The 20,927-nt window shown below is 40.0% G+C and overlaps 1 protein-coding gene across 3 annotated transcripts in view; it reads left to right on the forward strand.

Annotated features, from left to right (window-relative positions):
* Positions 1–20,927, forward strand: part of MBOAT1 (membrane bound O-acyltransferase domain containing 1) — a 57,025-nt gene that overhangs the window by 23,854 nt on the left and 12,244 nt on the right. For 2 of the 3 annotated variants that reach the window (XM_039386672.1, XM_027748323.2), the window contains exons 4-9: positions 3,399–3,494; positions 6,629–6,640; positions 13,818–13,873; positions 16,066–16,120; positions 18,684–18,867; positions 20,616–20,808. In XM_039386672.1, the coding sequence (XP_039242606.1) occupies positions 3,399–3,494; positions 6,629–6,640; positions 13,818–13,873; positions 16,066–16,120; positions 18,684–18,867; positions 20,616–20,808 (596 nt within the window). The remainder of the gene's footprint in view (positions 1–3,398; positions 3,495–6,628; positions 6,641–13,817; positions 13,874–16,065; positions 16,121–18,683; positions 18,868–20,615; positions 20,809–20,927) is intronic. The other variant, XM_027748324.2, reaches the window with a different exon arrangement.

Consider the following 20,927-nt stretch of genomic DNA (forward strand, 5'->3'; position numbering starts at 1 on the left):
GCATTTGATAATCCTTTTTAATGTGTTTTCCCCCTTGCTCTTTGGCCTTTAGGTATTTTCCACTTTTTCTTGAGTTAGGTAGTTCAAATAAGGTCACTGTGGCAGCATAACTTAGTGATCCACAAAATGAAGTCTTGCATTTGGTACTGGGCTTTGAGCCAGAAAAAGTAGAAAGTACCAGAACTGTCATTGCTGTTTAGTAGAAGCTTATGTTATGATCACGAGAAGTTCTCCACCATGGTATTGATCTTTTCCCTATACAAACGCCTTAGAGGAAGGAAGGCACGTAAGACTCCTGAAGAGCTTTATCAAATGAGTGCCCTCCTGGCCAAAAGACAAAAAGTGCTTTCTTATGAAAATGAAAACTGGGATAGTTATGTAGTATAGGATAGTTGTGTAGTATAGGATAGTTATGTCTTCTTTCACTGACTGAGAGAAATTTGTGTGGAAGAACTTCTCTGTTCAGTCACTAAGCCTTCTCGTGTGGGTACCATACTCTCTTGAGAGAGAGTTCAGCACCAGCGAGTTTTTAAAATTGTTTAGGTGGAGTTGTTTGCTTCCCATCAGTTTACATAAATAGGAATTTTTATTTGTAAAGCTGCTACTTTATAGCTGGTGGTTCTTCCCACTTCTGTACTTTTGTGTTGGTCTACCTAACAGCATGTGGTTAATACTGTGGTTTGGGTGTCTTACAGGTGATTTCTGTCTCTGCTCTGTGTGGCTGTTTCTGTAGCTGCTGCTGAATGCTCATAATCCACAACAGTCTGGGCTGGTGAATGGAAAACCTTTCTTCACTTGTCCTCAGGGCCAGGGCTGTCTGAGGATCTGATGTTCAGATAATCATCTCGCCTTCTTTTTAGTCACTTCCTGAGGAGAACTCTGTCTAATATCTAAGTGGGATCCCCACTTAAGATTATTTAGAAACATGAAGTATAAACAACAAGCCTGTCTACAGCAGTCACTAGCATTTTGCACCAGCAAGATAGGTATTAAGGAGGTTTTTTCCACCCTCTCACAGAGTGCAAATCCCAGAAGTCCAGAAATTATTAATAACTTCAGAAAAAAAAAAAGTAATTGGATAATATTTGTTAAAGAAATGCCATCCAGAGACCAAAACAAAAAGGTGTTAAAAATGCATATTACTTGTTTCCTGGGCATTGTCCCTGCCAGTCACTTGAGGGAAATACAGGAGTTAGTGATTGTAGATCAGGGGAACCAAGTCTACACAGGGAATCATCCAATAGTTATTTACATCTTCCTAGGTAAGTTGAGGTGATGATAGGGAAATGGACACAGTTGGGAAAAATAGCTGTATACTGCAACACAAAATAAGCTGGTTCATATAATGTCACCCACTGCTACAAGATAGCAATGAGTTGATTTGATTCAATGTGAAATGTCAATCCAACATGCTGAAAAACTTCAGGAGGTGTGGGAGGATTGGGTTAGGACTTTTCCACTGTATTTCACTAGCCATGGCAGTGTGACTCAAAGTGCATCAACATTATGAATTTTGGCAAAATAACAATGTATTCAGACTGCTTGAGAGTAAGCTTGACCAATGTCGCTTTAAGGTCTGGAGCTGTTCATACAGGGGGCCTGTAAAAGCACAGAATCCTTCGTAGTGGGGCTTCAAGACTTGGCTTTTTTTTCCCTCCAAAAATACAGTGGAAGAGAACAAATGAAATAAAGTACATAATTTAACCTTCATGCTCCTTTCCCTGGTTATTTTCTGATAGCTCGCTCTCTGGTGAGGCTGCTAGCCTTCAAGGCCTATAAATGGACAATTTAATCCAGGAACAGAAGTGCTCCCAGCTGCAGAAGCAGTTCAGCATATCTCTCCCTGCTTGCCCCCCTTTCAATCTAAGTGCTTTACACTTAAGTGTCGGGGCTTATTTTAGATCCTTCAGGCTGTCTCTTACTGTTACGTGTCTGAGATGGGTGACTTGCCTTCAGAGGGATGTTTGCTGCTCTCCCTATATGAGAGAAGAGTCCAAAGACCTTGCTGAGGCAGGATGCCTGGAATGCCGGACCCAGATAAAATAAGATAAATTCTACGCTGAATCTCCTGAAGAATCTGTTGTGTCCCCTCAGTCTGCCTTTCATCCAGCTGTTTGCTATGGGCCATGTGACCTACAGGATGACTTGCAATCCATCACTGTCGTTCACACTGCAGTTTATTAGTCCCCAGGTAGGAAAAACTCATTTCTTTTAAAACCAGCCATAATTTTACAAAGGTCTGGCTCTTTTTCAGTTGTCTGCTGAGTGATCCTATTGTCTGATTTCACCTTTAGTTCTCCCTTGTGATTGATCCTCTTATGGGTCTGGGGGGGAATCCTGCTTGGCAGTGTGTGTTTACCAGCCTCCTATGGCTCGGCTCTTCCTTGCATACCCGATGTGCCATCTTATTCTGTAATCTGCTGGTCTTTGTACCTTCTCCTCCACATGGATAACTTCTGCTACAGTGGACACCAGTAGACCTGGTCCTGGCATGTACATGTGATGCAAGCCTTTCATTCTGGTGCCCCAGCTCTCCATTGCACTGTGTAGATTGCTTCATGTGTCAATCTGTTTCCAAACATCCATCTGCTTCTTACCTCTCCAGTATCCTCTTTCTTGCTCTCATAAATACAGGGAGAAGTTACTTGTATGAAGGGCTGCATCTGCCCACGCAGACACTGCAGCACTTGCAGTCTTCAGACTGTTCAACTCTTAAGATAGAAAGAGTCATGCTACTGCCCTGCCTAACATAAGTTTGCTATCATCTTGAAAAACAGAGAATGAATTTGTCACACTCCACTTAAGGAATGCTTCTTTGGTTGGACACAGTGATCTTAAAGGTCCTTCCAGACTAAATGATTCTATGATTCTTCTGGAAGATGGCATGTTTCAGCATGCAGAGCTGAAAAGAATAGGCTATGTGTCATTATATGCCTTTATAGAAAATCAGAGGAGAGAAAATACCTGAACCTTGAAATATTTTAGTCTCTGCTAGATCTGAGGGAAAGTTGTAAATAAAGAGCATTTACAGATAAAAAAGTCAGTGAATAACTTCAGCAATGCACATACAGTATCATCTGGTTTCAAATGCTTTAGTTGGGCAGAAATTTCAAAATAATATGTGAAGGTGGGCACTCTGAAATTGAAATATGCAACTTGAATCCATCCTATTTCTTCTTTTGATTTTCCCCACCCCCGGAGTGAAGAGACATCTCCATAATGTTTCAGCTGGGTACACAAAGCTATCAGTCCTCTTTGAAAATTTCTTCCAGGTCTTGTAGCATAGCTTCAGACTTGTTAACAATCTAATTTGCAAAAATCAAAAGTAGCCCAAACCCAATTTAGTTCTTGTTGGTACTTGTGTTGGTAACTATGTGTTCTGTATGTTGTGTTTTTAGGTACTCCTTTGTCGTAGCTATGGGATACCTCACGTTGTGCCACATAAGCCGAATATACATATTTCATTATGGTATTCTCACTACAGATTTTTCCGGGTGAGTGAGTCTGGAAGCTGGTTCCTGTTTCAATTAGTATTAGTCAATTTTGGTACGTTTTAAGAATAATTTGTATGTTACCTGTGGAGCACCTGCAATTTTTTTCCCTTAAGCTTTTTCCAAGAGTTTTGTTGTGTTTTTTTTTTTAGTTTTTTTAAGGAAGGAACAAGCACTGTATGATTTTTGCACTGACTCATTGTTTCTACTGGTTTTTTGTGAGGCACTGTCTAGTTAGGAAGGTAGAGCTTGGTTAGCTAGGCTTCTACCTAGAGCAGCCTGGGAGGGTAAGTCTGTACAGCCTCTTACTGGAGCTGGAGGACTACTATGGTCCTGGTGAGTGGCATGGCTGGTGCTCTGGTCCCTGGTGGTCTGCCCTGAGAGGTGAGATGGGCTGCTCTCCTTCCAGCTTCCTAGGCACACCTGTTGGCTCTGTGTCATCCTTTCCCCCATTCTGATTTATCTTGAAGCCCCAGCTGGGAAGATATTTCCCACCCCAGCTGGGAAGGTGTTTTTTACCCATCCCAGGCACTTCAGTGGGCATGAAGGGAGGGCTTGGGCAGGGGGTGAGTTGCTAGGGGAGCTGGAAGCAGGCTGAGTAAACCAAACCGACATAAGAGATCAGCTTTGGTTGTTGGCACCAGTTTTATGGGTTCTCTCATGGGGGCAGGTTGTGGCTGCTGTTTAATTAGCACAAGTTTTTATATGCCATGCATTTCCATGAAACAGTGTTTTTCATATATGCTGTAGTCTCTGATTTTACTGAAGCAGAGGATGCTTTGCAAAAATAGAGACAGCTAACCCTACATGTTTTATGAAAGGAAGGTATGCTTTTGCATGCTTTAAAAACAATGTGCTCATCTGCATTCCACTTGTTTAATTGAATGTCTGAATACAGACTAATTAGTAACATACTATGAAAAAATTCTGTAAACTGGCACAGTAAGTTGTGACATGACTCTTCTTTGTCATCTTACAGGCATAGAGTAGGAGATTGAAGATTTTTGCTGTCTGTGTGCACGTGTCTCTCTCTGAGGCAGTGGGTTTAAGCATTTAATTAAATTCTAGGGGGTGGAGGGGAAGTTGCTCTGTGAATTTTGGGGTTTTTTATTAGAGAAGGGTGCAGAAATGGGAACTCACACGTTTAGAGAAATTTAGTTGTATAATTTTTCTGTGGTTCTTTTAATACAAAAAAGCATGTCTTGAAAGAGTGTGACATACCAAGAAGCCTGTAAATGAGATTAGAATGCTATAGCTCTGTGTGTGTATGAGACAGAGGCAGAGAGAGAAATGCAAGAGATCATACTTTTCTGAATAGTGCATTCAGAAATGCACTGTGAGGCATATTAGCTCTCTCTCTCTGAAGATATTTTAATAAAGATCCAGCTGAGACTGGGGGTTTATTTTATAAACCGGGTAGCATTTTCTTCTCTCTTGGTGAAAAAAGAACTACTCTTATTTAATGATGGGTTCAAGAGTAATAACGGCAGTGAAAGAATAATACCCGAACTTACTGTGTTATTTGATTTTGTCCTGGTGCTTCAAGATACACACCAATTTATAAACCTGAGTCAAACATAAAACTGCCAAGTAGTAAGCAAATGGAAAATATAGTATGGATATGAACTGCATCTTCATGGTATATTTTAAAAGCTAGCATAAATAAAAATACTGTAGTGGTATCAATAAAAACTAACAGTCCAAAGCGGTGAAACCCAGGTCTGCCTCATAAATCTGTCTTAAAACAGCTTTAAATAATATGTGCCCACTGAGGCTTTATGCACATACCTGAACAGATGTGATGACCCAGAGAGACAAAATATACTCTCACAGTTTTATCATGTATGAGCAGCAACTGAACCTCCTCTTGCTTGTCCTGCCATATTTGATGGTTCCTCATCTATTGCATAATAGATAGTTGATAACTGATAATAGGGAAGCATTCGGGCAGGTTCCTAGCTGGAAGGATGGTCTTAAATTTCTCCCTTAGGACTTCATAAACAATCAAGACAGAATCTGTGGAGCTGTGCCCATCTCTCTCCAACCTCCCACCCTTTTAGGTGAATGTGGTTGGGGATATACATTGAGAAGGCAAGACACTGGATTTAGGGGAATCTTTAAGTTGGAAAAAAAAAGCCCATCATCTGCAGACTTGTGTTTGAGGTCTCAATATCCTGTAAGTCTCTGGTGATATCTGGTTGCAAGGAGGAGTTTTAATCTGCATCAAATAGGCACTTAACCAGATCTAGTCCATCCCCTTTCCAATATCAGTTCCCTAAAATGACAAGCCAGATGTTAAATGAGTGTTTCCCAGCATCAGTGCTGAAAGCCAGCATCCTTCATTTTCTCTCTTGACCTGCTTCGTGCACCTAACAACTTGCATGCATAACCCTTTTGATGTGTGCTTGCAAATACATTTTTTTTTTTTAGTGATAGTTGGTTGTGCTATTTGTTTGGAGCCCCCATATTTTGTGAACACAGCTTGTAAAATGCAGGTAGAGATGGAGAGAACAAAATAACTTTTGAGTTATATCATAAGAAAACTGGAAAATGGAAGATCAAACTTCAATGCATCATTTCAGGGTTAAAAAATATGAAATAAGCGACTTGTTCCCTACTGGTGACTAGTTAATTCTTCTAACTCATGCAAACAGTAGGTTTAGTCGCCGAGTCCCACAGTCAGAACTGTACTCAAGCTGTTTGCAGCAATTTCTTGATTTAACAGTTTTTCATGTATTACATAGTACTTAAGGGAAAACTAATTTTTTTTTTTAACTATTTCCAGGTTTTAAGGAAAACCAGTTAAAGCTTGCTGCAAAAAATATATATAAATATATATTTTTTAAAAAATATATATATTCTATCAAATATATATATATTCTATCAAATCTCTTTCATTTATATGATTACTCAAATGAGTGGTGACATAATGTAGGAACTTTGTTTACTACTTTCTCAAAGAAAACTATTCTTTTTTTAACACTAGTTAAACAATAACTGAATGCTGTACTTCACCCTTAATTCAAATCAATCTTTGAGAGAAACATGCATGTTTTATTTTGCTTGACATTTATACATAATACCTGGAAAAACTAAATCTTAACTCTTTCTCTCTCTTATTTCTTCTTTATGCTAAGAGGATTATGCTGGTAAGTTACCTGCTTTCTATATAACTTTATAAAACCAGTAGCAATATCATACACTTTGTGTTTTTTCCATTTGTATCACAGGCTCAGATTGAGTATAGTAATATTATGGCTTTAAGGAAAAATTAGTTTAAAGTAAGGAATCTTGATTGTGATTTTTGGAAACTAGTAATAGATATGGTTTCAATCTAGCAAGCTACATGAACCAATGCCATATGCATATGATCATCTGGATGGAATTCAGAGGATGTCTGCACCCATATGGAACTTGTGTCTTTTTAATCCTTTGCTTGATTAAGCTCATAGAGCTTTTTAGTTTCCTCTTTGAATTCTTGCAGTGTCTGACCAAAATTTCCTAATATTGCAGGTCATTCAGTGAAATGTCAGAGTGATTGTGCAGATGTGAGTTTCTTTCATATATGAGGAGTGGCTGAGAGAGCTGGGGTTGTTTAGCCGGGAAAAAAGGAGGGACCTTGTAGCACTTTACAACTACTTGAAAGGAGGTTGAAACAAGGTGGGGGTCAGTCACTTCTCCCAGGTAACAAGTGACAGGAGAAGAGGAAATGGCCTCAGGTTGTGTCAGGGGAGGTTTAGTTTGGATATAGGAAAAATTTCTTCATGAAAAGTGTTTTCAAGCACTGGAACAGGCTGCCCAGGGAAGTGGTGACATGGTGCTTGGGAACATGGTTTCGTGGTGAAGATGGTAGTCCTGGGTTAACAGTTGGACTTCATGATCTTAGAGGTCTTTTCCAACCTTAATTATTCTAAGATTCTTGCTGCCATTCTTTACAGCGGAGATACTCACTTTGTGAAAATCACCACACACACTGACACTGCTTTCAATCTTCTGTTGGTCTTAGAGAGACCATAGCTGAATTATCAGGGAGATTCAAGCAGTTTTCCTCCCCACACATGTCAAATCTGTACCTCTTACATGAGTGTTTTGGTGGACATCACTCCTCAGATGTCATGGACATCTTTGTGCTCGCCCTATCCCAAATACAGAACAGCAGCAGCAGCAGCATTCTCAGCAAACTGCTTAGAAAGGGATGATCGTTGAAAGAGCCCTCTCGAAAAGCCATATAAGCAGATACTTTAGTAACAAGTGTCACTTCAGGCAGTGAATTTTTGCTGGGTTGTTAGTGCTTTGTTGCTGTTTTTTTCCCTCTCGGTGGCTTAGTATCAACCACAAAAGGAAGGAATAAAGGTACAACGGCTGTTTTTTACAAAGGAAATACATTTGCTGATGAGAGCAAAGATAGCTGTGCTCTGTTACCATGCTGAAACACAGTGCAGAGATGCTAACTGATCCTGCGAATTCGGCTGGTTATTTTTATTTTCTTGTCTTCTAAATGTATGACATGCAGTGAGTTGTTGCATTGTCCGTCCCAGCAGCTCTGGGTAACTTTGGTCTGCAGTTGGGGCAGTACAGCAGCGCAGGTGCAGGGTGAGTAAGGGGGGATCAGTCTGTTTCTGTGCCCGTTTGCTACTTTACTGCTCAGATGGGGGTCTGTCCACTTGCAACTGCACTGAGATCATTTACCATTGGATACACAGGATCCCTGCCAGAACTGCAGTGTGGGAACTAGGCAAAATTCAAGCAGGCAGTCACTGCTAGAGAGCTCCACGCAGATTGTGCATCCCAGGGCACCAGAACACTTCTCCAGAAGTAAACACTCTTTTAAGTGAAATGCTTCTGTAGTGAAGGCTTAAGAAATACTGTTTGGGAGCTCTCACAGAAAAAAAAAAAAAAGAAGAAAAAAATGGCAGCACATCAACACATGCAAATTGGAAGTTGCTTTGTAAGTGCAAGTGTGTTTAGTGAAGTGTTTTTCCTCTGTGTGCTTCAGTACTTCATTTTACTGTCGAAAGTAAAAGTAAGAGCCCACTGCCAGTGAAGCTGTTGTGGTGTCTCTGGCTTGGCCATCCCCTCATCAGCATGGTTAACGTCATAGTAGAATGTGACTGTGTGAGCTTCTCAGCGTGGCTTCAGGGCTAAAGAGGTAACCCTGAAATAAACGTTTGCTGTTTTGGAGTCTTTTCTGCTATGAGCCTTTTGACTCCACCTCCTCTCTTAGTGAAATCAGGTCAGTGGAAACTATTTCTAGCAAGCATGTGCCAGACTTCTCCACGGGATTACCTCAGGTCAAGCAGACTGTGCTTGGTAAATGTCTTTTCTCTTGTAAGCATCGAAGCTTGCTCAGTGCAAAAGCCAACCTGTAATGTGGGGAAGATCCCCACAACAGTCTACTAACAATGCTGACATCTTTAGTTCCACTGGCCTGGAAAATTTATTGCATTGGGGAAAACTGTGTTTAAAAATTACATTAACTGGTATGTTTTCATTTGGAAGGTTTAATTAGGGGGTAAAACCCTCTACTGAGCATTCTGTAAACTGTTGCATTTTAGTCTTGTGTTATTTTTCAGGGCATCTAATGTGAGGCAAACAAAACCCCAAAGCTATCTTTATCCTGTGTTAGATGCCTTGAAAAATTAAATTGTCCCTGGGACAATTTCTTGACTTTTTTTTTAAATTAAAAGTTACCTGCTATGGTTTATGTATAGCAGGTACAATGCAGTTACAACCTGAGATTAAACTCATAGCCAATATATAAAACATAGGGAAGTCACACCTCATGTAAATCAAATTCTGTGTTTCTGTGCTACTTTGTAACTGTAGTGCTTAATAGGGAGGTGAAGAGGAGAGGGTGTGGAATCCCCATTCAGCACGTGACTGCAAAGCGATTCCTAGGTGTTCAAATACAATGGATTTCAAGTTGTTTAGGCTTCTAAATTTGTTTTATTTCAAATACTTCCTTACTAGAGATAAATATGCTTCATCTCTAAATGCACATGTGGTAGGTAGATTTTAAATTCAACCTAATAATTTGCCCCACTCCAATAACCTCTGTGTCTCAAAATTCAGGAGTAAGAAAGGTAATTGGAAGTTCTATAATTTTGTTAACTCCCCTTCTTGTTTTTAGCACTACTGACTTTTCCAGTAGAATATAAGCGTTAAAATATTACCATGTTGGAAACAATTGACTACATATGATACAGTGCTGTATTTTATGTATTAACTTACTCAGTGTTTTATTGCTCTTTAAAACTAGAGCTTGCCTGAAAGGCTGCATAGAAATGACAATTCAATACTCTGGTATTGCAAAGTTTTAATAATCAAAATTCACGTGCTTAGGAATTTATGATACTGTTTCCCCCCGCTAAAATTAAGGGAGAGCTCCAGTAGTGTCATTATTTTGTTGTGATCTGCCTATTCCTACAGTGAAGGCATGGTTATCCCATGAGATCAAGTCAGTGGGGAATGGTAGATGGGTGAGAGAGGAGGAAGATGCTCCTTGTTCACCTGAAACCTTGCTTACCCTTACTGTGAAGTGTTATCTGACACTGCTCTTGTGAAAGATTTAGTGTGTGTCATCCCAGTGCCACTGTACAGCAGGTTTTCACCTTCCCAAGTAGGGTATAGAAGAGATCACAGGATTAAGTTGGAAAAGACCTCTGGGATCATTGAGTCCAACCTATGACCTAACACCACCATGTCAACTAGACCATGGCACTAAGTGCCACGTCCAGTCTTTCCTTAAACATATCCAGGGATGGTGACTCTACCACCACCTCCCTGGGAAGCCTGTTCCAATATCTAATCACTCTTTCTGTGAAGAATTTCTTTTTAATGTCTGACCTAAATCTCTCCTGGTGCAGCTTGAGGCCATTTCCACTTGTCCTGTCACTGGTTGCCTGGGAGCACCTGGATGCAACCTCCTTTTCTAGCTGTAGAGAGTGATAAGGTCACCCTTGAGCCTCCTCTTCTCCGATTCCCTCAGCAGTTCCTCATAGGACTTGCGCTCCAGACCCTTCCCCAGCTTCGTTGCCCTTCTTTGGACTCAATCCAGCACCTCAATGTCCTTCCTTAAGTGAGGGACCCAGAACTGAACACAGTACTTGAGGTGTGGCCTCAGCAGTGCTGAGTACATGGGGACAGTCACTACCCTAGCCCTGCTGGTCACAGTATTCCTGATATAGGCCAGGATGCCACTGGCCTTCTTGGCTACCTGGGCACACTGATGGCTCATGTTCAGCTGGCTGCCAACCAACACCCCCAGGTCCTTTTCCGCTGGGCTGCTTTCCAGCCACTCTGGAAAATACGTATGACATGTAATACGATGATGTCAGGAGGGAGAATGGAAGGTATCTAATGTACTTTATAGCTCTCCTTCCCACCCACGATGTCAGAAGCATCACTTTTGTGCTTGCTTGTCTCCTTTGGAGGTGGGATTTGAGGGAGACAGACTGTCTTTTCTGATTTAAGTGCAGGAAAGGCTGACTTTTTCTGCTGGGTTACAATGTGCCATCAATGAGACAATGAATTCCTAATATAGATGAAGAGAACATCTCTCCTCTGTGTTTATATGTTGTATGACTTTAGTGCAGGCTGTACTCTGGCTTCCCTCAGTTAATCAGCACGTCAGGATTGTTTGCATTTTGGTTCTCTCTGGCTTACCATGGGGGCCCAATTTTCTAAGTCAAGTGTCTAAATTTAGGCACTTAAAGTCATACGGTTATGGCTCAGACCCTGAGTTTTAAAGTTACTCACTTCACTTATTGGCATGAAGCGCTTACCATAAGAAACATATGCAACAAATTGAACCAATTTGAATCAAGTGTTAATGTTCCTCCATAAAGCTAAAAGATCAAGCACTGACAAAATAAAAATCTCTGTTTATTGCAGTAGAACTGCTGGTTCACTGACAGCCTCTGTCTCTCTTAAGGATTAAAAAAATCTGCCTTTTCATATGCTTAGAGGATTAGGATTTATGTATCTTTGAAAGCAAAACTAAATTTTGTCTGGGAAAATCTACTTTGAGAAACAGGATGTTGAAGATAATGGTGAAAACAGCTTATAAATAATTTTTCTTGAAAGATTAATTGGAATAAAATTTAGAATGACTATTTTACAATATTAAAGTTGTCTGGAAGGTGAAAAGTCATTGTTGAATTTGTCCATTCCTTAGCTGGTTTAGGTGACCCAAAGAGAGCTGATGTACAAGCCCTTGTGTTACAATTGTATTCAAGTTCTGTGCATATTTAAGTCTATTCTGAATTTTATGTGCAAACTTTTTTTGCTTACATTTCAAGCAGGGACTGCTGAAACAATAAAAATAATTTCTGATTATGAAGTTGGTTGATATTGTGTGTTCTGGTTTTGGGTAGAAAATGCAAATTGCCTACACAGAATTACTTGTGGACTCTGGAAAAAGATCAGTGAAATTTAGTGACAAAAAAAGACCATTTAGAATGAAAGAATGTCTTTTGCCAGAATTTGTGCATTTACCATGCTCCACGTATGAATCTTGAAAATCCACGTATCTTGAAAATCAGTTTGATTTATCTTAGGGGGATAGTCTGGTTGCAAACAGTTTATCTTAGCCACTGGGATTGTAACCAGTAGGTCAGTTTAGCCAAGGATGATCCAAAATCTCTTGAAAATCTCTGCAGAACGTGAGTATTTTAATGTTATTTTAGATAGAGACATCATTGAATGTAACTTTTGCACTTTTCTTCTTTCCTTACCTTGAGAATTTTCTGGAGAAAATACAGTTCTTGAACTAAAAAAAGCCTTCAACTTTTTTTTCTTTAATTGCATTCCAGAAAATATGTTGCAATAGTTAAAATGAGTAGCTGTAATATTTGGATTAATCATCTACATCTCTTAAAAAAGCTCTGTATACTGGTCAAACTGTGTAAATAGCATGTATACAAACTTGAGTTTTAATTTCCAGGTTGAAGACATCAGTTGTGTTCAAACAGAAACTTCTATATGGTTAATGTTAATTTATCCTCAAATTGAGAAACAATCCATTGTATAAATCCTCAGTGAAGACAGTCTTTCATGTGGAACTGGTTTTACATGCAGGCATCACAATTAATGCTTTAAAAATAATGGTGAATCCTCATCACCCATTTCCACCTCTTGGCTATTATGGTTGTGAAGGTCTCATAGGTAGTGTGAGATCTGGGCACCTTGTGCTGGTGTCCCCGGGGGCAGAGAGGTGGGGAAAAGCAGTGTGAGCAGGTGCTCATCACTTGCTTTGCCAGCCATGGGTCCCTCCAGATTGCAGTTGTTCAGTGCCAGGTTTTGTGTTCAGAGCTCCAGAGCCCTTAGAAGCTGTATATGGACTACAGTTACCCCTGGAACCTCTGCCAGTGAGGAAGTGGTCAGTTGTCCCCATGGTGTTCCCCCCATCTTTCTTCTAACCTACCTCTAAATGCTCTTGGCTGTGTCCTTTACCCTCACGGGAAGCAGCTCCTGATGCCCCCATGCTGAGCTTTGTCTTTTTTCCTAGTCATTAGCTGCAGCAGCTCACATTTGCCTTCAGTGCCAAGAAGCTCTGTCAAGTTGGAAATGGGAACTATAAGTGGCTCTATTGGGCATACTGGTTATTTCTATGCTGCATGTTTAGTTGGCACCAAAGCTTCTGGGGGGTTGTAAGCCTGACTCAGGTACAGCTAGCTCATGTTTTCAGAGGTTCCAGATCCCACATGCCTGTACACTCCCAGTTGGACAGTGTATCTTGCACAGGCTGTTCACAAGGCAGTTGGACGGCCAAGAAGCAAGTGGGAAACTGCTGTGCTGACAGCTATTCTGGTATTTGCACACAGTCCTAATTGATAGAGCTATTCATGTGGGGAAATAAGCATCTGTATCTGCAGAATCAACATTTTTTTAGGGCACTGAGGAGACAGACAATAGGAGAGTAACAGTAAGAAGAGCTGGAGTTATGTTACAGAAGCGTTGCTGTATTCTAGTGTTGCATTGAATTTGGTCTTTGCCTGAAAGGAAGCTCAGTGGACTGCAGAAGCTGGTATTTCCTAGTGGTGTGATTTCTTCTGAACTACAATTTGCACTGCTGTGCGATAGGGAGACATAAAATAAGGCTTTGTGTGTACTTAGCAATTAAAAATTCCAGTGCAAGTTACTGTGGGGTTGTTTTGAACCCAGGCAATTGTCTTATGCCTGAGTGCCTCCTTCAGTTTTAATTGGATGTTTTCCACTTGTTGCTAATACAGTTATGCCCTTTAAAGGAATAAAGACATTCAGTAAGAAAGTTGGGAATAATTTGTACCACAAGACATGTAACTGTTGTTTCTGTCTTTGTTATAGTCCGCTGATGATAATTACACAGAAGATCACAACACTTGCATGCCAGTTACATGATGGTAAGAAAAAGGAATCTCTTCCCGCGTCCTGATGACGACCTTTTTATTCCAGTGCATTCTGTGGCTGAGATATGGAGTGAATGAGTTGTAGTTCAATGAGTTGTTTCAAATGAAGAAGAAAAGTGCTTTGTGGAGGAAAATGAGAAACTTCAAATTGTGATCAGTTCTCTAGGATCAAATTGTCTTTGCAATGTCAAAGACAACTGTATTTTTCCCTTTGGGTACTCTAGTTCCTTTGGGCCCAATTTGGATTTTATCTAGTACTGGTATCTCCTGTTTAGATGCTACGGTGCATCTCCATGAAGCTCTCTGAAGCTGTTATTGGTTCTCAGAAGTCAAGAGTTCTGTTTGGTGCATGGTTTCAGTCATTAACGTTAATTTAGCAAAAAATATGCTAGCGCTGATATATTCAGTGGTAATATACTCCATGAGTTGTGAGAGATAGAATTCAATAGCTTTTTCCCAGTGCAGGGAGAAGCACAGTTGCAAGCAAAACAGCATTGTCTTCAGTCTTGTGCTGTGCTGTGACAAAGAACACTATTATTTCCCAGTAAAATGCCTGCGTGTAGTACAGTGTACAGTGCAAAGGCTACAAATGTCAGTTGTCATCAGTAGCAACTATTGCTTGCACCTGCTGATGTTGCAGTGTGAATTTCTGATGGTCTGAGGCCCCATTGCATTATAAGATGTGGGCAACTAAATAAGTAACCTGCTATAGAGTTGTTATGATCTAGGATTTAGGTGATGGCCACATCACAGACTGCAGGGTTTGCATTTTTTGCAAGCCAGGTTTGCACTAGTGAGTCTAAAGTACAGCTTGAAGCTTAGCTAATTGACCTTGTTATTGGCATTCATGTTGCTGGGGCTTCCCTGCCTCTGTTAGTTAAGCTAACAGCCAGCTCAGCATGCCACAGCAGTGTGCAGCCTAGGTACACACCTAGAATATGGAAGGTAAATGAACAGACAGAAAGGAAAAAGATAACAGCAGAGGCACGAGTGTTTTAAACAGATCAGAAATCCTACAGATTAATGACAGTGGAAAAGGCTCATTATATTGTGAACACCCATATGTGGAGCAGTTGATCAAACGGAGGCAGCTTGCAGTTCAAGCATCAGTGACAAATTTCTATTTGTAAAAGTTTAACACAGCTGTCCATAAATGGAAACAGACAAACAAAATAACCAGCCCTTTAAGTAATTAAGTGCTTAATTGTTTCTCTGAAGCTCAAGCTCTCTTAATATTTACAAACTGAAACAGTAGAGAGAGAATGGAAATGAGCAGCTTATCAACAGTCGTTTTAGGAAATGGGTCCTCTGTGTGTGTATTGGTATTTATGGCCAGTAGGTTTAAAACAGTAGTGTAAGTTGATGCCAAGCCCCTCATCCACATGCGTGCTTGGATCAGTGCTGTGAATCATCCCCTGGTGAGTTCTGCTGAAGCCAGTGGGATTCCTCACAGTATGAGCAGTTAAAGCTTCAGAGTGAAGATCTGGAGCTATTTGCTATAAGCAACATCGGTTTACCGCTGGCCATCACACAAGATTTTTCCTTAAAGTTTTCCTGGGATGTTGAGTCTGTGCTCTACCTCTGGCCCCAAAGGTCTTGTGCACTCAACAGGAGGTCACCCTTCCAGTCTGGACCTTGTACAATTCCAGATTATTACTGATGTGTATGTTTAGGCTTGCTCCAGCAGCAGGCAGCTGGGCTGTTCTTTCACACCAGTGGAGCTTCTGTTCCCTGAGAGCCTGCTTCCCTTCCACTGCCCACTCCTCCTGCTGTGAAATGCTCCATTTCTCACCAAGGAGCCAGTGGGAGGCTTGTGCTTAAATGAGCCAGCGGCTTCTGGCAACTGAGGTTTTTCCAGCCCAGGACTGTTTGTAGAGGCTACTGGGGGTCACTGCCAGTTGATGGCATTGCCAGTTCCATTGTGTGTGTGGGAATGCTATGGCTGCTCTTCCTGACAGTGTAGGGTGAGAAAGGGGGAATGAGGTAAGAAACTGGGTAAAGAGATAGGGTAGAACATGAATATACTTGACCTAAAAGTTAGGAATTGAGATGTATTAATTGCCTGTGACAAAGAAATTTTGAAGTTTGTGGTTTTAGAAAGTTACATGTCGGGTGCAAACATTAGGCTTTGGGAATAGCTTTTACTGTTTGTCTTTTGGAAAGATCTAATGTGACTTTTTTTCTAGGAATAGGGCGACAAGCTGAGGAACTCACTGCTGAGCAAAATCGGCTTGCTGTAAAGTAAGGATGTAATTCCCCTAGTGATTTGTGTTTAATTTCTCCCAAAGAAGTTTAGGGTGTGGGTTGTTTATTTGTTTTTATTGTTTTTTCCTTTTCCATTGCAATGTTAGGAACAACTTCGTGTCTTGGCCATGAAAATGTTCCCTGCTTCTATCCAGTCCATGATATGCCAAAAGTCCTATGTGCTTTTTCTATTTGCTTGAGTATGTGTTTTTGTAATGCTGCTGTTATTGCCCACCTTACACAAACATAACTTCTCTCCGATATTCCTTATTTCTTCAATCCAGGCTTCAATCCAATCCCTGTGCTGGTCAGTAAAGCACTGAAATACTTGGCAATGTCTTATTGACTTAAATACATACTCCACATGCAACAAAACTAGTCTTTGCTGAATTAACTCTTTTAAATTCAGGCTAAGACTGTACTATATGGACTTTTTGGCTGTTATCTTCATCTGATCTATGATATGTTATTTTCCTAAGTAGAATACTTCTACCCTGTCAGCAAACCACTGCATAGTAAAAATTCATTTTGGTTTGACTCTGAAACTTCAAGTATTACTTTCCTTTGCCATCATTTTTGAACACTGGAATTTTATTTTTTCTGTCTCCCTCCATAATGTTAATACTCCCGGTTCTTCACGTTATGTGACCAGTCTTCTCATTTTTCAGAGATCATGCTGATCATCTCTTTTAAATGCCTTTTTTTCTAGTTTGTCTCTCAATACAAGTGCAGGATGCAAGTCAGTTTGTTGGTTTTTTTAAAGAATCTGTGTTACAGAATTTGTCTTAAAACCGTAACTACTTTTCACCATGAAGTGTTTGTTTAAGGCCAAGGAAATTATTTCCTTCATTTCCAAGGCAGAAGATTAGCCATCAGAAAATCTACCTATGAGCGTCAAAAAGTAGGAGAATAATTTCTTGAAAAGCAAAAATCCTGTAGGTAGTCTTGTATAGCTTTGTGTCTGTTTTTAAGGCTCGCAGCATAATGTTTAATGCACTGGGCCCTTGTGACCATATGATTAATTCTAGTCAAATTCTTACCAAACAGGCTTTTTTTTTTTTCTTTTACAGTAGATGAGCTCATAACTGAAGAGTTTTAAATCCCCTTTGGTAATACAGCCTTTTGTCTTCCCTCTTGTTCTTGGTCTGTTTTTGTTTCTCACTCATCCTCTGTACATTCCTTCATGCATTGCTCATGTCTCCCCACCCAACCATGTGCAGTATCTAAGCTGAAACTAATGACTTTATTTTTAATCTTACTGTAGACCTCAGAAGCTCAAATCATGGACCTGATTTTGTAGAACAGAAAGATGAGACTTACCCCAAATTGTTTGCTGCATCTTTCTGTGGAATGCTTTCACCAGAGAACATACTGTTCAGGCGCTAACATCTACAATAACCAGTAGGGTGAATGCAGAAAATCCTGGCTAATCTAACTGTTTATTCGAACTAATTCCACTTCAGAATAGAAGTAGGCAACAGAAAATGTTTAACTGTTGCTTAGTTTTTCTGCTAGAAATTTGTTTTAGTCTGAAAGAATTTTAAGCGGGTTTTGGTTTATGCTTGTCCATCTGTACCTTGAACAGGAGAGCCCTGAAACACTGTGCTCAAGTTTGTGCTCTCATCTCAGGGCTCCATGTTGACTTGAATGGTGACTATTATCACATTTGTGGAGAGCACTCAGTGCACGATATTGATGTTGGCATTTTTTTGCCACATTAAAAAACTGAACCCCTGTGCGTCTTATTTTTCCTGTGGCAAGGACAGTGAATCTTCTTCATTTTACATAAAATGTAAAATTCCAGAAGGAACTGGTGGGATATGCACGTGCAAAATGAAAAAAAATAAACATGATGGACTTTCTTTGACTTTCATCTTCAGCTGTCTTAGAATTTATGTGGTTTTCTTTCCCTTAGTTCCTTTTCCTGTTCATGATGCAATATAGGCAATTACTTCCTTTATTTGCACAGTAGGAGAGAGTCTCTTCATTCTCTTCCTCTGTGTCTTACATGACACTTCCCATTTTTCAAAAGGGTGGACTGAAGGGTGAGTGAGAGCCTCTCTCAGGATTGAGAGCCCTGGTCTTAAAAGCTCCCTGCCCTGCGGTTTGTATAACAAGGCACTATGGTCCCTGACCTACTGGACAGATGTCCAAAATTAATTACCAGCTTCTCACTCCTGGTACTGGTGGCCTGGTCAAAATGCACAAGCCAGTTTGTTTGAAAGTGGATATTTAAATTTATTACTGTTTTAAACTAAAATCTTTGTAAGATTACAACTTCTCAAATCCTTAGCGTTAGTTCACCTGTAGCTTAAGCACTTCATGTTACTTTTGTTCTGACTACCATCTGCCAGACATCGCCAGAATATAAGGCAGACTGTGTTTCATCTTCCCCCAAACAGATCTAGTGAGCTTTCAACTGGGGTGAGGTGATAGGAGAGAGGTGGGGAAATGAGGCAGACTGTGCAAACAAAAAACTGGTGAAAGCCTTTGCTGTGTTTTACCTTGGTTTTTTTGTTTGTTTTGTTTTGTTTTGTTGTGTGTGGCTGATTTTTCACAGGTCAAGACCTTCTTTACTGGAGTATTTAAGTTATCTCCTCAATTTTATGAGCATCATAGCTGGGCCTTGCAGCAATTACAAGGATTATATCGCCTTCATTGAAGGGAGGCATGTGCACATGAAACTGTTAGAAGTGAACTGGAAGCAGAAGGGTTATGACAGGCTTCCTGATCCTTCTCCAACTGTAAGTTTTAAAATGACGAAGATTTATTGCAGAGGGTAGGAGAGTACAGCTTTGTACATGATTCTCATAATTAAAAACTAAGAACTAAAAACAGTTTTGGATTATCTTCCCAGTAAATGTTACACTGTTTTTTTTCTGTGTGTGGCTGCTGTTTTTATCACAAGGTCAGGGGTGAAGGGACTAGTGAATTCCCCAAATGGGTTTGGCTTGCCGAACGAGTCACTGGTTAATGTGCGCTCCTTTGTGAAGCAGTGGGAATGGTCTGAAGGTTCTGACAATGACAAGTTGCAGTTAAGCTCCAGACAGAAGAGGAAACATCAGGAAAAAAGTAAAATTTCCCCTGTAGTGCAGGAGATGTTAGAAATATATGATTCATGGCTTATCAGAAGCTGTAGCCTGTCCAGGTGCTTTGCAAGAGAATCCCACACTGTAATATGACTCAGAGGTAAGTTTTTCACATACTATTAGCATTAATTTTATTTTATATTTTTTTAATATTACTTAAAACCTTCTTATAAAACAACCTTCTGGTACAACAGTATAACACATGAAAACCAGATTTCTGTCTCTTATCTTAAGGTGACACTGAACGTGTAACTTTGTGAGTGTGGGCAGAATGTTTCCTCTGAGGTTGAGTATGAGTTTATGCATTGCTGATTCCTGTTGCACACAGTTGTCTTTCTACTGGCTCTAGAGGTGTCACTTCTGATTTACATTAGTCTGACTGAGGTCAGAATAAGGCCTATATTGCATAAGATGTAAATCAGCAGAGAATATTATAATCTACATTAAAAAATAATTTCACAATAATTTATTCCAGAATGTGGACAATATATAAAAAGAGTACTTTGGTTCATAAACCACATTATTGTTTCAATAGTATATTGCATTTTTATTAGTCTTTTCAGAACATGAGTCAGTTTTTACGTGGTACCAAAGTGTCAGATTTAGTTTTTAATTATGACTGTATCTAGAAGGGTTTACTCATTATGTGTGTTTGACCCTGAGATTAGCAGCCTGGTGCTAATAACACTAAGGTTGTGGGTTTGATCCCTGTATGGACCATTCACTTGAGAGTTGGACTCAATGATCCCTATGAGTCCCTTCCAGCTCAGAATATTCTGTGATTCTGTGAAAACAAGCTTCAAACTACTGACATGATTGTCAGTAGTAGTATATAGGAAGGTAGGTAGCTGTAATAGAGAACATTGTGGCAGAGCAGATACCCTGTACCATGGGTATAAGTGTGCTGTACAACACATACACTTTTTGGACAAGTGATTTTTAGCAAGACCTCTGGGTGGTAGCTGGGCAGGAAGACCTACTCCTATACTGAATATCAATGCTTTTGGCTTTGAGGAGGAACCCAGTCTTCAGTTCCAGGAGATGATAGTACATATAGAGAGGATTTCTGCTTTCCATTGTAGGGTTTTGTTTGTTTTCTTTCTCATTTTAGGACCTCCACTAACTAGTGTAGGAGTCTTTCTTGAAGTTCATCACCAATCACAATTGACTCGTGACTGATTGTCCCTTGTATGTATCTATAGGTAGTTCAGTAAACCAAATGAAACTAAACCTTTGACTCTGGCCTTTTCTTCATCACCTCTTCTGAATTAGTCAGTATCAACTTTATAATTTCTAACTTTATTGGTTCTTGAAGCACATTGTTTTTGTATGTCATGAACACTGCCTTGTTTTCCCCTTAATCAAATGTTTCTAATGAATGTTTCATTGTTTTGTCTTTTTAGGGAGCAGTGATGTACAAGCTTTTTATCACACTAGTATCTCTCATTTTATTCCTGACGCTTACCAAGAACTTTCCTATGGTGTATATTATTGATAACGAATTTCTTGATAAAACACCCTTCTTGTCAAGACTTGGTTACCTGTATGTTGTAACACAGGCAGCAAAACCAAAGTATTATTTTGCATGGACGTTGGGTAAGTGTGGCTACATCATGTATTTTTGTGTGTAACAAATAAGTTCATAAATGGGAGAGAGGTGAAACATTGCGGATGGGGACAGAATAAAATGGTCCCTAGACCTGTAATTCACTTGA

Source organism: Pipra filicauda, unplaced genomic scaffold (assembly GCF_003945595.2).
Source record: "Pipra filicauda isolate LSUMZ 115617 unplaced genomic scaffold, ASM394559v2 scaffold49_size4853605_pilon, whole genome shotgun sequence".
In the NCBI taxonomy this organism is placed as follows: Eukaryota; Metazoa; Chordata; class Aves; order Passeriformes; family Pipridae; genus Pipra; species Pipra filicauda.